This window comes from Anguilla anguilla, chromosome 14 (assembly GCF_013347855.1).
Source record: "Anguilla anguilla isolate fAngAng1 chromosome 14, fAngAng1.pri, whole genome shotgun sequence".
In the NCBI taxonomy this organism is placed as follows: Eukaryota; Metazoa; Chordata; class Actinopteri; order Anguilliformes; family Anguillidae; genus Anguilla; species Anguilla anguilla.
Window position 1 is genome coordinate 28,648,789 of NC_049214.1, and position 18,449 is coordinate 28,667,237.

Consider the following 18,449-nt stretch of genomic DNA (forward strand, 5'->3'; position numbering starts at 1 on the left):
ACTTTTATCCAGAGCTCCTTACAATGCAAAACGACGTAAGGGCATCCATTTGATTTACATATATGAGTACCAGTGAAAGTAAACCAGGTGAACAGCACTCCTAGACCAGAGACAGGGTGTGTACAACTTTGTTGAAGTATCAATGTTGGTTAACCATACCAAACCAGAATTATGGCCTACCCATGGCACAGTCAATCACAAACAAACTTGCTCCTGTTGTGGTTCAGTGCATAAGAGTGTATACATGTGATATATTGCCTTGTGTAACTATAGTACTGTACCCCAAAAATCAGTGGAGTGATAATGACACACACATTAGAGGTGTATTAGTTTCACTGTGATAATGATGCACACGTTACAGGTTCAACAGTTTCATATGGAGGATACCAGACTGACATGGGGGGAGGGGTGTTCCTCATTTTCATAAGGCTGTTCCAGTGTCAGGCCATTCTCTGCACATTCAGCCATAATTCTGTATTACAGATGCACTCATAAATGCGTAATAGATTCTTAATGACAATGTTATATACAATTAACAATTACACTTATCTGCTAGTTTCATCTCTTCTGTTGCATTAGTACATTTAAGGCACTGCCTTTTTTTTGTTCTCTGAGCACTTTTTAAAAAGCAAACCCTCAAACATGGGAACTTTGGTGTCATTATCTCCAAACGCACAAATGAAAGAAAAGCCTGGTATAAGCCAACTATCACTGAAAATGAAGAAGTGCTGATTTTTTCATTGGATATTTGCCTGTCAATTTACAATTGATTAATTTTAATTTGGTTCATAAATAATGTGTAAGTAATTTTGGCAGTAAACGGAACCTTTCAGCCATAGATGAGATTGGCTGAATTAACCTTCTATTGGGAATTCATAGAATTGGACGGTGTTTTTATTCAATTAACATGGCTGACAGGAAAATGGGCAAGGTCTAAATATTTGTTTCTGTATTTAAATTATACAATTACAGGTGGCAGGTTCAATATCATCAAGCAATTCTCAGTAATGAATGGTAGTGTTTCTGCTGGCTCACCAACATGCACCTTCTGACACTACCAAGCATGGGTTTCAACTAGGACAACACTCTACAATCTTCCTGATAACAGTTAAAGAAGTCATTCGTTTCATAAGCATGCTATGCCAATGCATCACATGGGGGATTAATAATTACCAATGCACAGCACAGACTCATCCTCTCCGATCTGCTCTGCCAAACAGTGGGAGTGAACATGACAAAGATGTCCATGCGGCTCCTACTGTAGTACACTGTATTTAACAAGGCCCTGGGTGTCACAGACTAGCACACTGTCCAAACAATTTCAGAAAGAGAGAGAAAGAGGGGGGGAGGGAGAAGAGGGGCAGATTACTGTTGAGAGTATTTTTTTCAGTTGTATATACAGTACTCGGAAGTAAGTGAAGCCAATCCAATAACACACATTTTAAATAACTAAAAGCTTTTTTCGGAAAATACAGGTTATTTTTCTGGCAAGTTTATGTGCCCACAGTCGCATTATAAATCCTGTAAAGGAGTGAGCCACCAGGATATTGTATCCGCCATTTTTGAAATGGCGATCTCAAACACATTATGCCTTTATGTAACCTTAACACATCACAGCTATGACAGATGACTTGTTGCAGGTTGGTGGACTTTGGATTGCGGGCCATATTGTTTCCTGTTGATCAGTCCTCTGTGTGTACAGTACAATCCATACCATCATAGTACTTTGTTCTCTGAGTGAGATCAGAGATATAGTCAATAATTACTTAAAACAATACTATCACAGGATCTGCATATGTTCTCATAAGACCAATAAAATAATGTACATAATAATGAGATTTTGGCAAATATAATAAATAGACACTCAACATTATCATGTAATTGTATTTGCACAGTTCAAAAGCACAGTTAAATGTACATATGAGTCCATTCGGGAGTGGATTTAATACTGAATGTTTTACTGTGTATGTGTTGTAGCCCATGGTCAATCCTTTTTGTTTCAACTAGATAACAAAAAGCGTTTCCCGGGTGATTTCTCCTCACACATATAAGAAACAACAAAAAGAGACCTTGTTGATTAAAAATCTGATCTAGAACCAGCGACTCATACACCCATAGCAACTTCTACCGTTATGTGAAAAGAATTGAGGCTGATTCGGGACCAGGGATTAGCGGCACAGCATGAAAACACCTAGCTACAGCAGCCGCAGGATTACATTCCCCTCGGTGACATTGGTAACCAATGTGAAATTCACAGGTCAAAGGGCGTTGCGATGGTGACGGCAACGCTTGAACACACCCTCTGGCGGTCCCCTTCATGCCCGCTGGATACATGACTAGAGCCGCTGGTGAATTTCTCTATTGGTAGACCGCTAGGACAAAGCGGTTACACGTCGCGGTGAGAACGGGATTTCGGAACTCATACGGCACATAAATAAAAGGATTGGGTACGTGCGCTTGCAGCACGCAAGCCCCTCATCTGTAGTGTTTTTAGTCCACAACATGCGGAAACACACAAGAGCTCTGAAGCAAGCCTTTAATGGTCTGGTGTTCTGACCTCCATTGGTGACATCATCGATGCTGTCATGTTCCATAGACCAGTGCTGGAAATTGTATCACAATGTTAAAAGGCAAGAGTTGTTGTAAAACGTATCATCATCATCATCATCATCATCATCATAAATACAATCATGATATACGATTATAATTCATTATCTGCACAAAAACTAAACAACATACAAATTCCTGCCAAGCTATTTACTGTCTTACGAATTGCCCTTTTTTGGTTGTATTTTTCTGTGATCAAGACAAAATCAAGTGACCTTGACACAGATTTTAAAATGGTAAGCACACGAGTTTCAAGTATTTCGGTAGTACGTGTCTAATCTGATGATTATTTATTTATTTATTTATTTATTTATTTGCTTCCTGAAAGTTGAAAGGCAAAATCACGAAAACACATGCACGCCGGAAAAGGGACTATTTATCTGAGCGGACAATTAAAAGCGTGCATCGTGCTCTAGCTACATTGCATCCAATGAAATACGTCGTTCTGTATTTTGGGCATGTTGTATCACTCCGCAACCCGGCGTTCTCTCCGCACACGAGCAGGGCGGAAGGCGACAGAACTGGAACGAGTCGAGGCGTGGAGTAGCGCTATTTGCCTAGCTTTGGGGTTTTACATGAGAAGAAACGTAAAGAAACAGACACTGGGAAGTTTTTTCCAATTATTATTTTAGTAGGGTAGCCGATCATTATATTTATATTTTTATTGTCGCCTTCGTGCAAGCTATGGCCGATATAGACAAGCTCAACATAGACAGTATCATCCAGCGCCTTTTGGAAGGTAAGCAGGTCTCTTTGCGCAAGAATACGGCATCATCACGCAACGTTTGCTAACGTTGCCAACCCACAGACCGCGCTCGCAATGCATCAACTCTTTTACACTAATTTAACACGCATCCGCTGTATTGCGCTGTCGCATATTTAAATTAAGTGATGTCTGTTGTTCAGGGTAGTGATTTTGTTAGCTACTACGAGCTAACTAGTTGGCTAACGTTAAATAGCTTGTCGGCTAGCGATGGTTGTTGTTGAAAAGCAGCTAGCACTAGCTTGCTTGCTACTAGTGGCTTAGCCAACGTTACGTTTATTTGCGCCAAAACTGTCTGACCAATTTATTATTCCAGGTTACCTGTATTTTGCAACTAGCAGCTAGTGAGCACTATATACCGCTATGCATATTTTTGGGCCACGCTTATGAAACCGAAAGCGCGCTGCTCACAGTACTGCCCTAGTCTAACGTTAGTAGAAGCTCTTTCCATTGTGAATTGTGCTTGCAATCTGCTGAGCCAACACACAAGCCGCTTGTGTTGCTACATAACGTCGCATTTTCATTTTAAACAAACGTTTGCTCGCAGTTTTGCTTGCAATATTTGTTGTCAACTATCTAATCTAGCATTGGTTTTTAGTAGACTGGCTGGCATAGGTACATTAAACACGTATCCTAGCTAGTTAGTTAACGTGCTGATGGCTAAATGTCATGACACGATGAACAAGGCAGTAAATTGTTGGCAAACGTCGGTACGGAATTATATTTGCTCCTCTGTCTTATTGATTAACGTGAGTTAGCTTCAATACATTTTCAGTGAGCTATGCACAGTTTCTGACCCGTTTCAGACGCAGGGCAAAGCCGTGTAGCTAGGTAGTTGTGCAGCGGGGATGGCGACCTAGATACATTTTCGGGTTGTCCTGATTTTTCGTATTATGCCGATGTTCAATGCAGTGCGTTTGCTGACTTGAAATCAATATGCAGTGTGAGCCTGGTATGATTTTTGCTGCCTTGGCAGTACGGTCAACGTCGCTGTGTATTCCAAGGCACTTCTTCCTAGTGAATGATTTTAGAATATTATTTTTCTCGCGATTTGAGAACGTGTTGACATCTAAATGTCATTTATGAACCCCTGCCTTAGGAGAGACATGAGTGGGTAACGTGCATTGTATTGCTGAACAAAACAAAGCTATGTAAATGTAAAGTGTCTTAAAGCTCTTTCTCTGTCGTTTCTTACCCTGCCCCAAATCCATTCGTCTCGTAAACGCGAAAAATATACTCGCAATTCTCCGGAGTGCGTTTTCTGCTGTTGTCAACATAGGTCGGCCTAGTCTGCTTTTAAAGGGCGATGTTTTTCTAACTATTTTAGACTTCCGCACCGAGTCGAATTATCATTTGTTTGATATTACTGTTGTTGTTCTTGTTATTATTGTTTTGGGGAAGTAGGTATGATGGACCGTGTATTTTTTTGGGGAACCTGTACATGCACAGCACATTGGTAGAGCTTGTTCGACGTTTTTTCGTGGTTGCAGTTTATTCTATTATTATGCTGCATACGAGTATACACTTGCAGCGCGCGCGGATAAGATTGTCACAGGCTGTACTGACAGAGCGATCCCCAGTGACACACCACCTTGTTTATTCAGTCCTTCAGCGGGTACCTTAAGGGCAACAGTATCTCCCCGTGCCCGTAAGTGTAGGTACTTAAGAAAAATAAGTGCTGTGATTCGAAAACCTGTAAATGTTTTTAACAACTTCTAACTCTAGTTTGATTGCTGTTGGCTACAGTGAATTTCCCACCTTCTCTGTAAAGGACCTCTAGATCATAAAATGCATTGTATTAATTGCTGTATAATAATGACAGTTGTTATTATTATTATTATTATTATTGTAAGTAATAGTTGTAGGTTCACTACCTTTGCCCACTATTTTTAAAGTATTTCGTCTCACATGCAGGATGTAGTGAAGCACATTATAACCATAATTGTCAGTTGTATTACTTATAATTGTATTATTTTAAATTGTTTTAATAAAATTTCATTTTATATTGAATGAACTGTGTTATTTTGCTGTGCTCTGTTATGCTTGAAGGTTGGGCTGACAGTTCAGCTCTTGTTTGTCCTTAAAACAGTGGGCTAGGTCTCAGTGGAGTGGTGGCCTTTGAAGGCTAGCTTTGACAGGCCATGTGCGATTTATGGCGATTGTCTCTGAGCCAGAGAGGCTGACGCACTGAAGGGTTATCTTATCAGCTGTGCGGGGCGTTGTTCCTGCCTCTCCTTATTCTGATTTCTCAACTGGGCTGCACACCTCCATGTTCCAGTGCCAACTGTCTGTTGTCCTCCTGTGAACGTAGACTGGAGTACAAGCCAGGGTCAACACTGTGGTACAGACGAGGGTAGGCACTGTGGGACAGACCAGGGTAGACACTGTGGTACAGACCAGGGTAGGCACTGTGGGACAGACCAGGATAGGTACTGGGGCACAGACCAGGGTAGGCAGTGTGGTACAGACAGGGTGGAAACTGGGGCTCAGACTGTGGTACTGACCAGGGTAGCTGAACTCATGTAATGAAATTGCTGTGTCCTTGGAGGACTAGCTGAGGTCTTTCGGAGTCACAGCGGCGACCACAGTGTCCTGCCGCTTCTCCATTCACAACATGGCGAAAATCCACCCCGTCCTCACCCGAGAGGCTGCGCAGCTACGTGCGCAAGCCCACGCGACCTCTCTCCTGGAGCGCCGCAACACCCTTCTGGCCTGCGTAGCGGCCCGTGCTGTCAGGCTGCTGAGACCGGCCCAGAATGCCGCTGCCTTCAACCTTCAGCCAGCCCGAAGTCACTCACGCCGCCCCGCATTTTGAGCACCCTTCGCTAGCTTCTGGTAGCTGCCCACACTCATTTCATATCACTGACACAGGCATACCTGTGAATGGTACTGCCCCTTCCTGTCTTCACTCTGTGATGACATCACATGCCACATCTCACCAGCTGGCTGTCCCGTGTCTCTGAGCACCCGGCAGTCTCCCTGAGCTCCTTGCAGTCTCTCTGAGCACCCTGCAGTCTCTCCTCACGGCCCTGGCTGTCCTGTGTCTTCATCCCCAAGTGGAGGAACAACCTTCCCCAGTCAATCTATCAGGAGGGCAGATTCTCCAGGTGCTATCCGCAAACATGAAAAACAAGTCTTTTTAACACCAAACCTCCCTGTAGCTGGTGGGTCTAATGCCAGATGACTGAACTGTAATATCTAATGGACAAAACATTACTTTACATTTACAAAAAAAATTTAGCACAAAAATGATGTTATTACATTTTTGTAATTACGTTACAAGAGGCAGAGGCGCTCATTTTAAGTCACAATGTGCTGCTTTGGGCTTCTGTGTGTGGCCTGCATGCGATGTGTCACGCACCGCTATTGCTACTATAATGTTCTAGCACACCGTACGGCACTCTCCCCTCTGGGAACATTGTTGTGTTTCCATTTTTGGTCGCTACCTGTAGACGTGGAAGGAAACGGTTATGGTCGAGTGGCTGCTGGGCCGATCCTGTTCCGCGCTTGTTTGGCCTCCAAACAGCCGGCTGAGGGCTCTCTTATCAGCGGCAAGGCTGTTGACACGGGCAGCCGGCTTGCATAAGCGCCCTATGATCCTTAAGGGATCCTGCAGACCTATTTTTGCCTTGGCGGTGCCTCTGGGACGGAATTCTCATGCTGGCATGTAGTGTTTGCTTTTTTGTTTTATCTCAAAAATTTTACTTCAATTTGGAATGACCACCGACATTATATATATATGGGGCGACATAGCTCAGGAGTTAAGAGTGGTTGTCTGGCAGTCAGAGGATTGCCGGTTCGATCCCCCGCCCTGGGTGTGTCGAAGTGTCCCTGAGCAAGACACCTAACCCCTAATTGCTCCCAATGAGCTGATTGGTACCTTGCATGGCAGTCTTTCACTGTTGGCGTGTGAGTGTGTGTGTGTGTGAATGGGTGAATGAGAGGCATCAATTGTAAAGCGCTTTGGATAAAAGCGCTATATAAATGCAGTCCATTACCATTTAGCCTACCATTTATATTTGGTTAGGTAACTCGCTAGTCTGCCATCATGGCAATCTAGCCGGCAATCTTTCAAGTTCAGACTAGATTATAGGCTACGTTCACAACGCAGGTATTCATGTCCAGGTCAGATTTTTTGCCTATATCCTATTTTTTGGATCGCCTGTTTGCATCAACTTTTGAAAGTGACCCGTATCTGATACCTGTGTTAACACGGTTTACACTTGAAACAACCCGCATGTGCACACGAGGGTTTGGTTTCCGATACAAATGTAAACAACTACGCCGCCACAGCCATGTTGCCGTCTGCAATGAACATGAAACGACGCCGAAATAATAATTTCTTAGGTCTGCAACGAACATCCGCTGTATTTTGGCCGTACGACTCTTCGCCCCGCAGGCTTAGGAGGCGCGTAACGTCGGTACTAGTCCACTGGCTAGAGCCTTCGTCCTCAGACTGGAACTCAGAGAAACATACGCCACCAGTGTAGTGGTTTCGCATATAATTACATTACGCGTCATTCAAATGCGAAAAAAGTATGCGAATATCGCATTTTGAAAGACGTGCGAATTGCAATGACCGGGAGATTCCGATCTGTGCGTTTAGATGACGGTCGCATTGGCAGATATCCTATTTCTATCGGATTTATTTCCACATGAACGTGCCCCAAAACGGATCTGAAAATATCTGATTCTACGTGCTTTTTTCCTGTTTACACTTTCATAATACATATCTGATCTGTGGGACATGTGCGCAAAAAATCGGAATTGGGTAACTTTTACCAGGATGTGTAAACATAGTCATAGAGTTCCAGAACAAACGCTTTGCTTAAGAATTGAATGTTGTAATTAAAATTGTATAATACTGCTACACTTGGCTATGTCTAGTAACATATACTGGCTGCAGTAGTGAGTTTGTAGCAAGAAGGAGGCAAGTTAATACTTGGAAGTCTAGAGCTGGTTTGTAAATGTCAGACAGTAAAATGCATTTGGCAAGCTTTAGCTACAATTAGGATTAGACTCCAAGGTCACCGGAATTTTCCTTGCCGTTGCCTTGGTAAATCGCCTGTAGCGTAAATGTTCCACAGAAGAACAGCAGTTTTACAGTTCTGATGAGCAAACAAATAACCCCTTAGATAAGAACGTGTTTTGTGGGAACGAACGCTGAATCACGCGGCAAAGTTGGGAAACTGCAGGCGCCTATCGGAACGCGCTTCAAATGCAAACGTCGGAGAAGTGGCGTGTAACTAAATAAATATGAAATGAATATTATTAGCCTGTTTATTTCTGGGCTCATTGCTTGATTGACAATCAAGAAAAGTCAGCATAAACGTAATCATCTTGTTTAGGTTGGCTTTCCTTGTTGAACTGATGTTGTGAACCTGTGAATGGTAGAGTGTGAGTTTAATACGTGTCAGCAGGGAAGTGTAGTTTGTCACGTGTGTCTGGGAAGCTCAGATGGCATTTGTGGCGAGTCATTGTGGTTTTGTGCTGCAAGGCTAATTTGTGTTAATAGTCTTTGCCGCAGAAGCTGTTTGGTGGTTCCTGGGCCTGTTTACCTGCAGGATTACCCATAACCCCCTTCCCCCGCAGGCTGGTTCCGATCTTACATTTGTGAGCCGACGAGGCAGAAATCAGGAATTCGACTGACTGCTTACCTGGACCAAGGGTCTACAAACAGGACGGATCTGTACAACAAGCCCAGGGCTTGTTATAAAATCTGATTTATTCTGTTAATCATTGTTTTGACATTTTACAGTCTCTTGGTGCCATTGTAAAATGTTATTTTGCCTTTTTTTGTAAAGCAGAAACCTTTATGGTCTCGTCTTTGTATCCGAACTGCGCTTTAAAGAGGACCCTGCCTGAGCCACAAAATTAGCATATTTATGTGCCCCACGTGAGCAGAGCAGCACACAGATGGGTTTGGAGGGGTCGGGAGAGCGGTGTCGCTCTCATGGCAACCAAGCTCCTGATCTGTGAATATCTGACTGGTGGAAAAACTGCTACGGGGCTGGTGCTCTACCAGAGAGAGACTGGAACTCTGGGAGCACAGAGACCGGAACTCTGGGAGCAGAGAGACCGGAACTCTGGGAGCAGAGAGACCGGAACTCTGGGAGCAGAGAGACCGGAACTCTGGGAGCAGAGAGACCGGAACTCTGGGAACAGAGACTGGAACTCTGGGAGCAGAGAGACCGGAACTCTGGGAGCGGAGAGACCGGAACTCTGGGAGCGGAGAGACCGGAACTCTGGGAGCAGAGAGACTGGCTTTAACACCATTTAAAAACCCGTGGCAGACCAGCGCATACAGCACATTTAGATTAAGGGCCTGCTGTTGGAGGAAGCATCGAGGCTGTTGGGGAATGCTTTAATTTGTTGTATCGATGCAGCTTTTGCATGGTATAAGCATAAAGCGGCCCCATAAAGCAGCTCAGGGCCGCAAAGGGCCGGTGAGGTCAGCGCTGGGTTTCTGTGGTGATATGTGGGCGGAATGATCCGGAGAGTGGCATTAATAATTCACATTATTTCTGGTTAAGCTGCAGGAGCGATAGCCCTCGTGCCTCCTGTACGACACTCACGCACTCAGTGATGACATCACTCGCAGCCTGTGCTGTGATTCTGGAAGGGAGGTGATGACATCACTAACAGCCTGTGCTGTGATACTTGGAGAGATGTGATGACATCAATCACAGGCTGTGCTGTGATACTTGGAGAGATGTGATGACATCAATCACAGGCTGTGCTGTGACACTGGGATGGAGGCGATGACATCACACACAGCCTGTGCTGTGATACTGGCGCACTCGCACCCTAGCTCAGTAACACACACACACACCCTAACTCACTAACATATATATACATACGCTCACATGCACAAAACTCACTCACTCAGTAACATACTCACACACATTTTCACAGTCTCTCTTTCACACACACACGCACCCCTGTGCTCGATGCTTTGAGTATCAATGGCCGCTATAAAAAGATCATAAATAGTTTCTCACACAGAAGGAGAGATAAGGCAGTCTGATAACGTGTTCCTGCTAAGCGCAGACTTTCCAAACAGCCTCCCCGTGTGTGGCATGTGGCCCCCAGCTGAGGCGTTCTGTCTGGCGCTGAGACAGACAGGCCCCCCCACCCCATTTCCCAGCTGCTAACAGCTGGATCAGGCCGGATTAACAGCATGCCAACTGTTGATCCAGATGTCAGGTTGAAGTTTGTTGCAGTATGTGGTTTAAGGTGAGGGTGTGTATTCTCAGTGTGGCAGGATCAGTGGTTGTAGGTTCAAATCCCAGCTGGGACATGCATGGAACATAAATCTGAATGTCACAAATTGTCTTGTCCAGTGAATAAGTGTCAGTAAATCAAAGAATCAACTAACTGAAGAGGGTAGCATTGCTTGTAAGGTTCTGACCTTCTCCCTCTCTCTCCCTCCCTGCCTCTGTCCCTTTCCTTCCCCCTCTCCCTCCCTCCCTCTTGCAGTGAGGGGCTCTAAGCCAGGGAAGAATGTTCAGCTGCAGGAGAATGAGATTCGTGGTCTCTGTCTCAAGTCGCGGGAGATCTTCCTCAGCCAGCCCATCCTGCTGGAGCTGGAGGCGCCCCTCAAAATCTGCGGTGAGTACCCCGGGAACCGCACAGCGCTGCCATAGCAACAGCGCCTGCAGGACGGCAGTGTGCCCAGGTACATTCAGGTATGCTCAGGTGTATTGAGGTCTGCTCAGGGGTGTTGAGGTGCATTCAGGTGTGCTGAGGTGTATTGAGGTGTGTCCAGGTGTATTCAGGTATGCTCAGGTGTATTGAGGTATGTCCAGGTGTATTGAGGTGTGCCCAGGAACATTCAGGTATGCTCAGGTGTGTTGAGGTGTGCCCAGCTGCATTCAGGTATGTTCAGGTGTACTGAGGTTTGCCCAGGTGCATTCAGGCATGTTCAGGTGTATTGAGGTTTGCCCAGGTGTATCGAGGTGTGCCCAAATGCATTCAGATATGCATGTGTATTGAGGTTTGCCCAGGTGCAGTAATCTTATGTTAATGTTGGAACGCTGCCCCCTGCAGGCGACATCCACGGGCAGTACTACGACTTGCTGAGGCTGTTTGAGTACGGGGGCTACCCCCCGGAGAGCAACTACCTGTTCCTGGGGGACTACGTGGACCGAGGCAAGCAGAGCCTGGAGACCATCTGCCTGCTGCTGGCCTACAAGATCAAGTACCCCGAGAACTTCTTCCTGCTGCGCGGCAACCACGAGTGCGCCTCCATCAACCGCATCTACGGCTTCTACGACGAGTGTGAGAGCGCGCGCACGTATACACGCACGCACGCACACACACACACACGCACGCACGCACGCACACACACACATACACACACCCACACCCGCACATACACCCAACCGCATCTACGGCTTCTATGGTGAGTGCAAGAGTGAGCGTTAAAACACACCGCGCATACACCCATACTACAAGCTTAGACAGTGGGATGCTGCATATTTCCCAAGATATTATCTTATTTGAATTACATATGCCTGTACCCAAATAGTTCGATTTAAAAATTTGGGTGATAGGGGTGACCTTCATAAGGGTAGCCTCTGCCTGTGGCTAAATTGTGCCCTGACCTATTTAAGCCTATGTGTGTTTTAAAGTTTGTCCCCCCCCCCTTTTTCTTTTTTTTGTAGGTAAGAGGCGCTACAACATCAAGCTGTGGAAGACGTTCACTGACTGTTTCAACTGCCTGCCCATCGCCGCCATCGTGGACGAGAAGATCTTCTGCTGTCACGGAGGTGAGAACAACAGCGTCTCGACTGACACAGTCCCGCATTCAGGACTAAAACATATATAAATATATGAAAGTGTATATTCATAAGTGTGTCTGCCTGCCCGGCCTGGCCCTCTGCCTGCACAGTGAGGGCTGCCTACAGTAAGGCAGATTGCGAGACAGTTGCGAGAGTGTTTATGAGTTTCACAAATGGCTTGCGTATGTTAAACAGGAAGTCCCATCTATACCTCCTGACTTCCTGTTGTGCGCTCTGAGAGCGGCATATCGCTGCTATTAATGTTACCCAGTTTCTTACAGGAAGTTGCGTAGTGGGCACAAGAGGTTATTTGTTACAGTCCTGACCGTAAACGTATTACTGTAGACTTGCACAGGTGCAATAAAGATGGTGCTCCTTCTAACAGGAAGAGTACTTTCTTAGCGGCTGCAGGTTTGATATGAGTCACAAGGGGTTTGAGTTAAGTCCGAACTTCAGGGTAAAAAGATCTGAGTTGTATTTACCTCCTTAGTGTTTAAAGGCCCGCTGAAGTTTAGCCTGGTAACGCACGTGTGTTTATTGCTGTGTGACTCAGCTTCATTAAGCTTTAACGCGTTTGGCCTCTGTTACCAAGAGCACACCAGGTCTTACAATGCGCCTGGCAACAGCCGGGTCCTAAACTGAGAGAGCGTGTGCACTAAAGGAGGACCAGCCGGAGGCAGCGGGCGATATGCCAGCTCAGACCGAAATGTCTGTCCAGGCAGACTTTCCTGGGTCAGCCGGCAGAATTGAAGAGCTCAATCACAAGATTACGTAAACTGAGTTTCGTGAAAATCGGACATGCTGTGCGAGAGTTATTGCTATTATCAGAAAACTGGTTCTTTAATTATAGATAGTGCCACCTAGGCCAGTTGGGTTTCTGTTGCATGTAGCCTCCAAGTAATCTAACCAGGCTGCCAAAGCTCATGTGTCTATCATTTACCATCTCACGGGAAACTGGAAAAATGTGGGAGGAGAATAATAATACTTAATAACCCCTGAAACCCTAATGATAACCTCACATCTGTTCTGATGACTGACCCTGCCCCCTGTGCCCCGCCCCCCGTGCCCCGCCCCCCCAGGCCTCTCCCCCGACCTGCAGTCCATGGAGCAGATCCGGAGGATCATGCGGCCCACGGACGTGCCGGACCAGGGGCTGCTGTGCGACCTGCTGTGGTCGGACCCGGACAAGGACGTGCTGGGCTGGGGGGAGAACGACCGCGGGGTCTCCTTCACCTTCGGGGCCGAGGTGGTGGCCAAGTTCCTGCACAAGCACGACCTGGACCTCATCTGCCGGGCCCACCAAGTGAGCCTCACGCCCCCCCCCCCCCCCCCCCCCCCCAAAGACCGTTCTCCCCCAGCACCATAACATTTTCTGGGTCAGTGATGTCATAAAGACCCAGTTTCCCCTAACACCATAACAACACCATAACATTTTCTGGGTCAGTGATGTCATTAAGACCCCATCTCCCCCAACACCAGGACATTCCCTACATAAATGGCGTTAGCAAAAATGGTAACTTCAACTATAAACGCACACCAAATGATGGATTATTTCTGTACACCCTATGTCAATCTATAATATTGGTAATACTTGTCTCGCTGCTTTTATACGCTCTTCCTATTAAGTTAAATTTTTTTTTTTTTTTTAAAGAACCGCCCTCCTTATGTATTTTCTAGACGGGAAAACAGTGGGTTTCACAGAGATGGAATCACAGTACAGATACTGCCATGGTTGGGACTCGAACCCCTCGCCACACGGGGGTGGGGGTGGGAGGCTCGTTAGCGTTTAGCATCGGCCGCCGTCCGGACAGCGCTGACCCGCCCCGGTACAGACCGCCGTTAGGGACGGGCGGCTTTCTGCGGCCGCGAGCGTCTCCAGAGCGACACGCGCCAGCTCGCCTAGCCGAGTCACCTGACCCGTCGCACGCCCTGCGCTCACACGTCCTGCGCTCACACGCTCAGGTGTCTGCGCTGGGTTATGTAATCCAGCCGAACCTCCTGCCCGGCGGCGCTATGCTAGCTCCCCTCCTGCTGTGCCCGCTGTGCCAGCCTGCGCTGAAGGGCACTTAAACTTTATTACCTGCGCTGCCTTCAGAAAATGTCCTTCCCAGAGTGACTTGCACAGCGCATGTCTCTGCGTACTGCACGTTTATACTGCTAGGTGCTAGGTAACATATTCACTGAAGCAGCGCTGGGTGGGCCACGTTGCTCGAGGGGGCGCAAAGGCATTTCCCCCGCCTGCGATTTGAACCCGCAGCCCATTGCGCCGCCGTGCCGCTACCCGAACGTTTTTGCGTATATAGCGCCTCCTGGGGCAGCGAGCCGGGGCACGGTGCGGGGAGGGTGAGGACGCCGTGGCCTCCGTCAGCGCGTCAGACAGGGACAGGATTCAACCTGCGGAGGCGGAGCCTTCCGGCTGGATCCGGTTTGAACCGCACGGCCTCCGGACCTTCAGAGAGCGCCGCGCGCGCACACAGCATACCGCCGCGCGGAGCCAGCTACACCCGCCGGGCGTGTCAGGCGGCGGGACTGCAGAGCGTTTACCGCAGGGCTGCCCAACCCTGGAAACCTGCCCTCCTGCGGGATATCAGTCACTCCAACACTAACAAAGCAGAGCGCACACCTGAGAGCGCGTTCAGCTGCTCATTAGGAGCGGAGTCAGGTGCGCCAAATTAGGGTTGAAATGATGACCTACATAGATAGATCTCCAGGAACTGGGTTGGGCAGCCCTGATTTACAGAATGATCTGGAGACTTGTGCGCCACTTATTTTATACATTTTGATTTGATATTTTGACCTTTAGGTGTGGCTGTATACCAGACCTGGGTGTATCTGACGTATCTTCACTTTTTTAGTCTCTTGTGAAATTTAAAGACGCTCCCTGGAAATTTTCAAGGAAACGTGCGACTAAAAAAAAAAAAAACAGTCGCAAAATGATAATTCTGTGGGCGGGGCCTGAGGAGGTGAATATTCGCGCTTTAACCCGCCGCGCTGTCGTCTGGTTGCAGGTGGTGGAGGACGGGTACGAGTTCTTCGCCAAGAGGCAGCTGGTGACCCTGTTCTCGGCGCCCAACTACTGCGGGGAGTTCGACAACGCCGGCGCCATGATGAGCGTGGACGAGACCCTCATGTGCTCCTTCCAGGTACCGGAGAAACTGCCGCTCCTGGCCACGCCCCTTATCCCAGCCACGCCCCCCCAGTACCACAGCCCACCCAACAGGTTCTACCCTGACCCCCTCCTCTCTCACATTGGCTCTGTTCGAAACTCTGCACTTGTGTTCTCCTGTTGTTGTAAGAACACACCTCCAGGAAGTGCAAGAATACACTTCAAATCCATTCTGTTTGGAACATGCTTGTACTTTGACGTCACCACTACTGACCTATACCAGTAACAAGACACACATTGACACTACAAAAATCCATAAATAAAATATACTTACACTTGTACATGAAGTTCTCCTGCCTTCTGTCGTCCATTTTGCTGGCTGAGTAAGAAAAAATTCTTATTAGCTCTCAAAGGAAGAGAACTTCTGGTAAAATATCGCATTCTTGAGTTTTGAACGCACTTGATCACATGACCGTTTTAGTTTCGCACCTACTACACGCCCTCGAGATAACACAAAGGTACGTTTTCGAATACAGCTGTTGAGAGGTGGGTGGGGGCGGGTCTTGGTTGCTCCGGAATCTGGCTTTTAATTGGTCAGAAGATTGTGCTAGTGGGCACAGATATGACTGGTCTCTGGAGAGAAGGGCTCTCACCCGTTTTGTGTCCCTTCTCCTTTTTTTTCGACAGATCCTGAAACCCGCGGAGAAGAAGAAGCCAAACTCCAGCCGACCGGTGACGCCGCCCAGGAACATGGTGACGAAACAGGCCAAGAAATAAAGGGGGGGTGGCGGGGGGGTCACACTGGACTTGTATCTCACTATCTCCATTCATTTACTCTGAATTATTTGGTCTTTATCAGTCTCTCCAACTCAAGAATGTTGGCTGCCTTTTTTTATATGTACATAGTGTTTTGTTTTGTTTTATTTTTTTAATTAAATTTAATTTAATTTCTTTTTGGCTGTGACTGGGGGGAATGCTGTGGAAACGGTTGTTTCTCACCGACCGACTGACTGGCACACCGACTGACTGACTGACTGGCACACCGACTGACCGACGTACCAACTGACTGTTTTGCTGATTGACTGAGACTTCCAAACTGACCACCTTGCCGACTGACTTGAGCCTGAGTTGAACTTAAACTCCAGCTGCAGTGACCCCGTTTCACCACTAGACGACTTAAAGGCCAACAGAGTAGAGACACACTTTTTTTTTCTTTTTCTTCTTCTTCCCCACCCTTCTTCAGCGGCCAAGAAAGCTCGCTTCTTGTTCTTGTTTTTTGAAATTATGTTTGTTTTTAATTTCTGTCCAAACAACTTATTTATCTTATAAATCATTATCGAAAATCTTAGGCGGGGGGGGGAAGAAAATAACTTTCAGGTTTTGTGCATTTGTCAGTCTGCGCCTCATTTCCAAATGCGTTCAGTCCATCTCTCCAGGAAAGAGGCGGGGCTTACACGCAGTCACATGGTGATGCTCAGGGCTGGGACCACACCCACCACACTGACTTGGATATAAACTCCGCCCCCCTACCTCCCTACACGCAGCCTCTCTGTCATCACTTATCCAATTCTGGAAACACTTTTTTTCCAAACAAATTCTTTAAAAAATAAAAAATAAAATAAAAAAAACACCACTGTGAGAAATTAAATCTTACCACTCTTGAGATTTAAGCAGCAAGCTTTTTGGGGAATTAAGAAGATTTTTAGAGAAAAGAGGCGGAGTTTCTCTTCCCACGCTTCTCTGAGGAGAAAGTCAGGAGATTCCCTGTCCAGTGCAGCCGTATCACTCAAGTGCTGTCTGTTTTTTTAAATAAACACTTCCTGTACTGTACTCTTCAAATGAAAAGCTGTTCTTGTAATGTTGCCTGTCTCTCACTAACGTCATGATTGGTTGTTGTTTTTTTTTTACTTCGTAGCCTGATTTGAAAAGGGATTTTCGGAATGACGTTCCTTAAGCTATGAGATCATTTTCACAGAAACAAAATGAAGTTCCTGACAGAAACACTTGTCTTCAGCGAGATTCGTCGCGTAGCCTCTCTGAGTGGACATTTTCAGATTAGCGTTTTGACGCGGGGTTTTTTTTTTTTTTCCGTTTCATGGCTTTCCTTTGGAAATGCAAGTTTTAATGTAAGAAACCTCACGGGTTCCGAGTACAGGCATGAGGAAGGTCATCTCTCAAGGACTTCGTGTTGCATGCATCTGAACGTGATAGATTTAAACACATGGCCTTTTTCCTTTCCCAGGCATGTAATACTTTAGCATGTCTTAAGATAATGTAGCTTAACTCCAGGAATCTGTCATTTGTAACTGATCTTTTTAGAATGTTTGAATTTTTTAAGTTTCATTTCAACTTCACCATGTATCATTATACCGTGTATATATACAATACATGTTTGTTTTTGTTTGGTCTGGGCAATAACACATTTTTCCACATTTAAGCAATTGTATACTTGTTTAATAAAGATTATGAATGGCAGGTGGTCAGCAAGATGATTCCCTCTCTATTGTCTTTATTCCTGAATCCGAGTGGTGAAAATGTGGGTCTGGCCTTTAAACTTCCAAAACGATTCTAGGGTAAATGCTTCTAAAGTCTGTAGTTGGTCCACAATATTGCGGTCAACACCCCTTTTTAAAAAAAAAATTGGTATGGGATCTTTAACGACCACAGTGATTCAAGACCTTGGGTTTTGCATCCCACATAAAGGACGGCAGCTCCTGCAGCACAGTGTCCCCATCACTGTGCGGTACAGAGAGGAGTGCCCCTTGTTGGCCCACCAGCTCCTTTTCCAGCAGTAACAAATGTTTTATGAGGTGTCCTGTCCAAATCCTGTGGTGGTTCTGAAGTACTGAATACATAATAAGGGAAAATGCAACAAAAACTTTCCTCCCTGATAAACAAAATGCAAAAACAATTGGCCCTGAGGTGCAGGTGCAGCATGCAGTACGAACGCAGGGACTGTTTAGTCACGTTTTAGTATGGTGCGTGTGCATTAGGTTTTTTTCTGTATAGTGCACTGGAACTGGCTAACTTGTCTTCAATGATGTGATGTGATGGCTTACAGCAGCCGCAGGATGAGTTCTGAAGTGAAACCCCTTTTTTCTGCTCAGATCCAACCGAATGCCTCAACTCATTCGATGGCTGCTCATCAAGGATGAGTTTATTCTTTTAAAAAAAATAAATACTTCTTGTA

At 46.2% G+C, this 18,449-nt stretch overlaps 1 protein-coding gene and 1 long non-coding RNA gene across 2 annotated transcripts; one reads left to right on the forward strand and one right to left on the reverse strand.

Moving 5' to 3' along the window:
- The first annotated feature begins 3,078 nt into the window (after positions 1 to 3,078).
- LOC118212661 (serine/threonine-protein phosphatase PP1-gamma catalytic subunit A-like) lies at positions 3,079 to 17,751 on the forward strand. Its single transcript, XM_035390811.1, has 7 exons — positions 3,079 to 3,346; positions 10,850 to 10,981; positions 11,420 to 11,650; positions 12,037 to 12,141; positions 13,233 to 13,456; positions 15,162 to 15,296; positions 15,947 to 17,751. The coding sequence occupies exons 1-7, from the start codon at positions 3,292 to 3,294 to the stop codon at positions 16,034 to 16,036; spliced, it is 972 nt and encodes a 323-aa protein (XP_035246702.1). The 5' UTR covers positions 3,079 to 3,291; the 3' UTR covers positions 16,037 to 17,751.
- Positions 6,218 to 15,998, reverse strand: LOC118212665. The gene is made up of 3 exons (XR_004762288.1): positions 15,913 to 15,998; positions 15,594 to 15,638; positions 6,218 to 6,480 (listed from the first exon to the last, which is right to left on the reverse strand). It is a non-coding gene; the product is annotated as an uncharacterized LOC118212665 (long non-coding RNA).
- Positions 17,752 to 18,449: the final 698 nt, after the last annotated feature.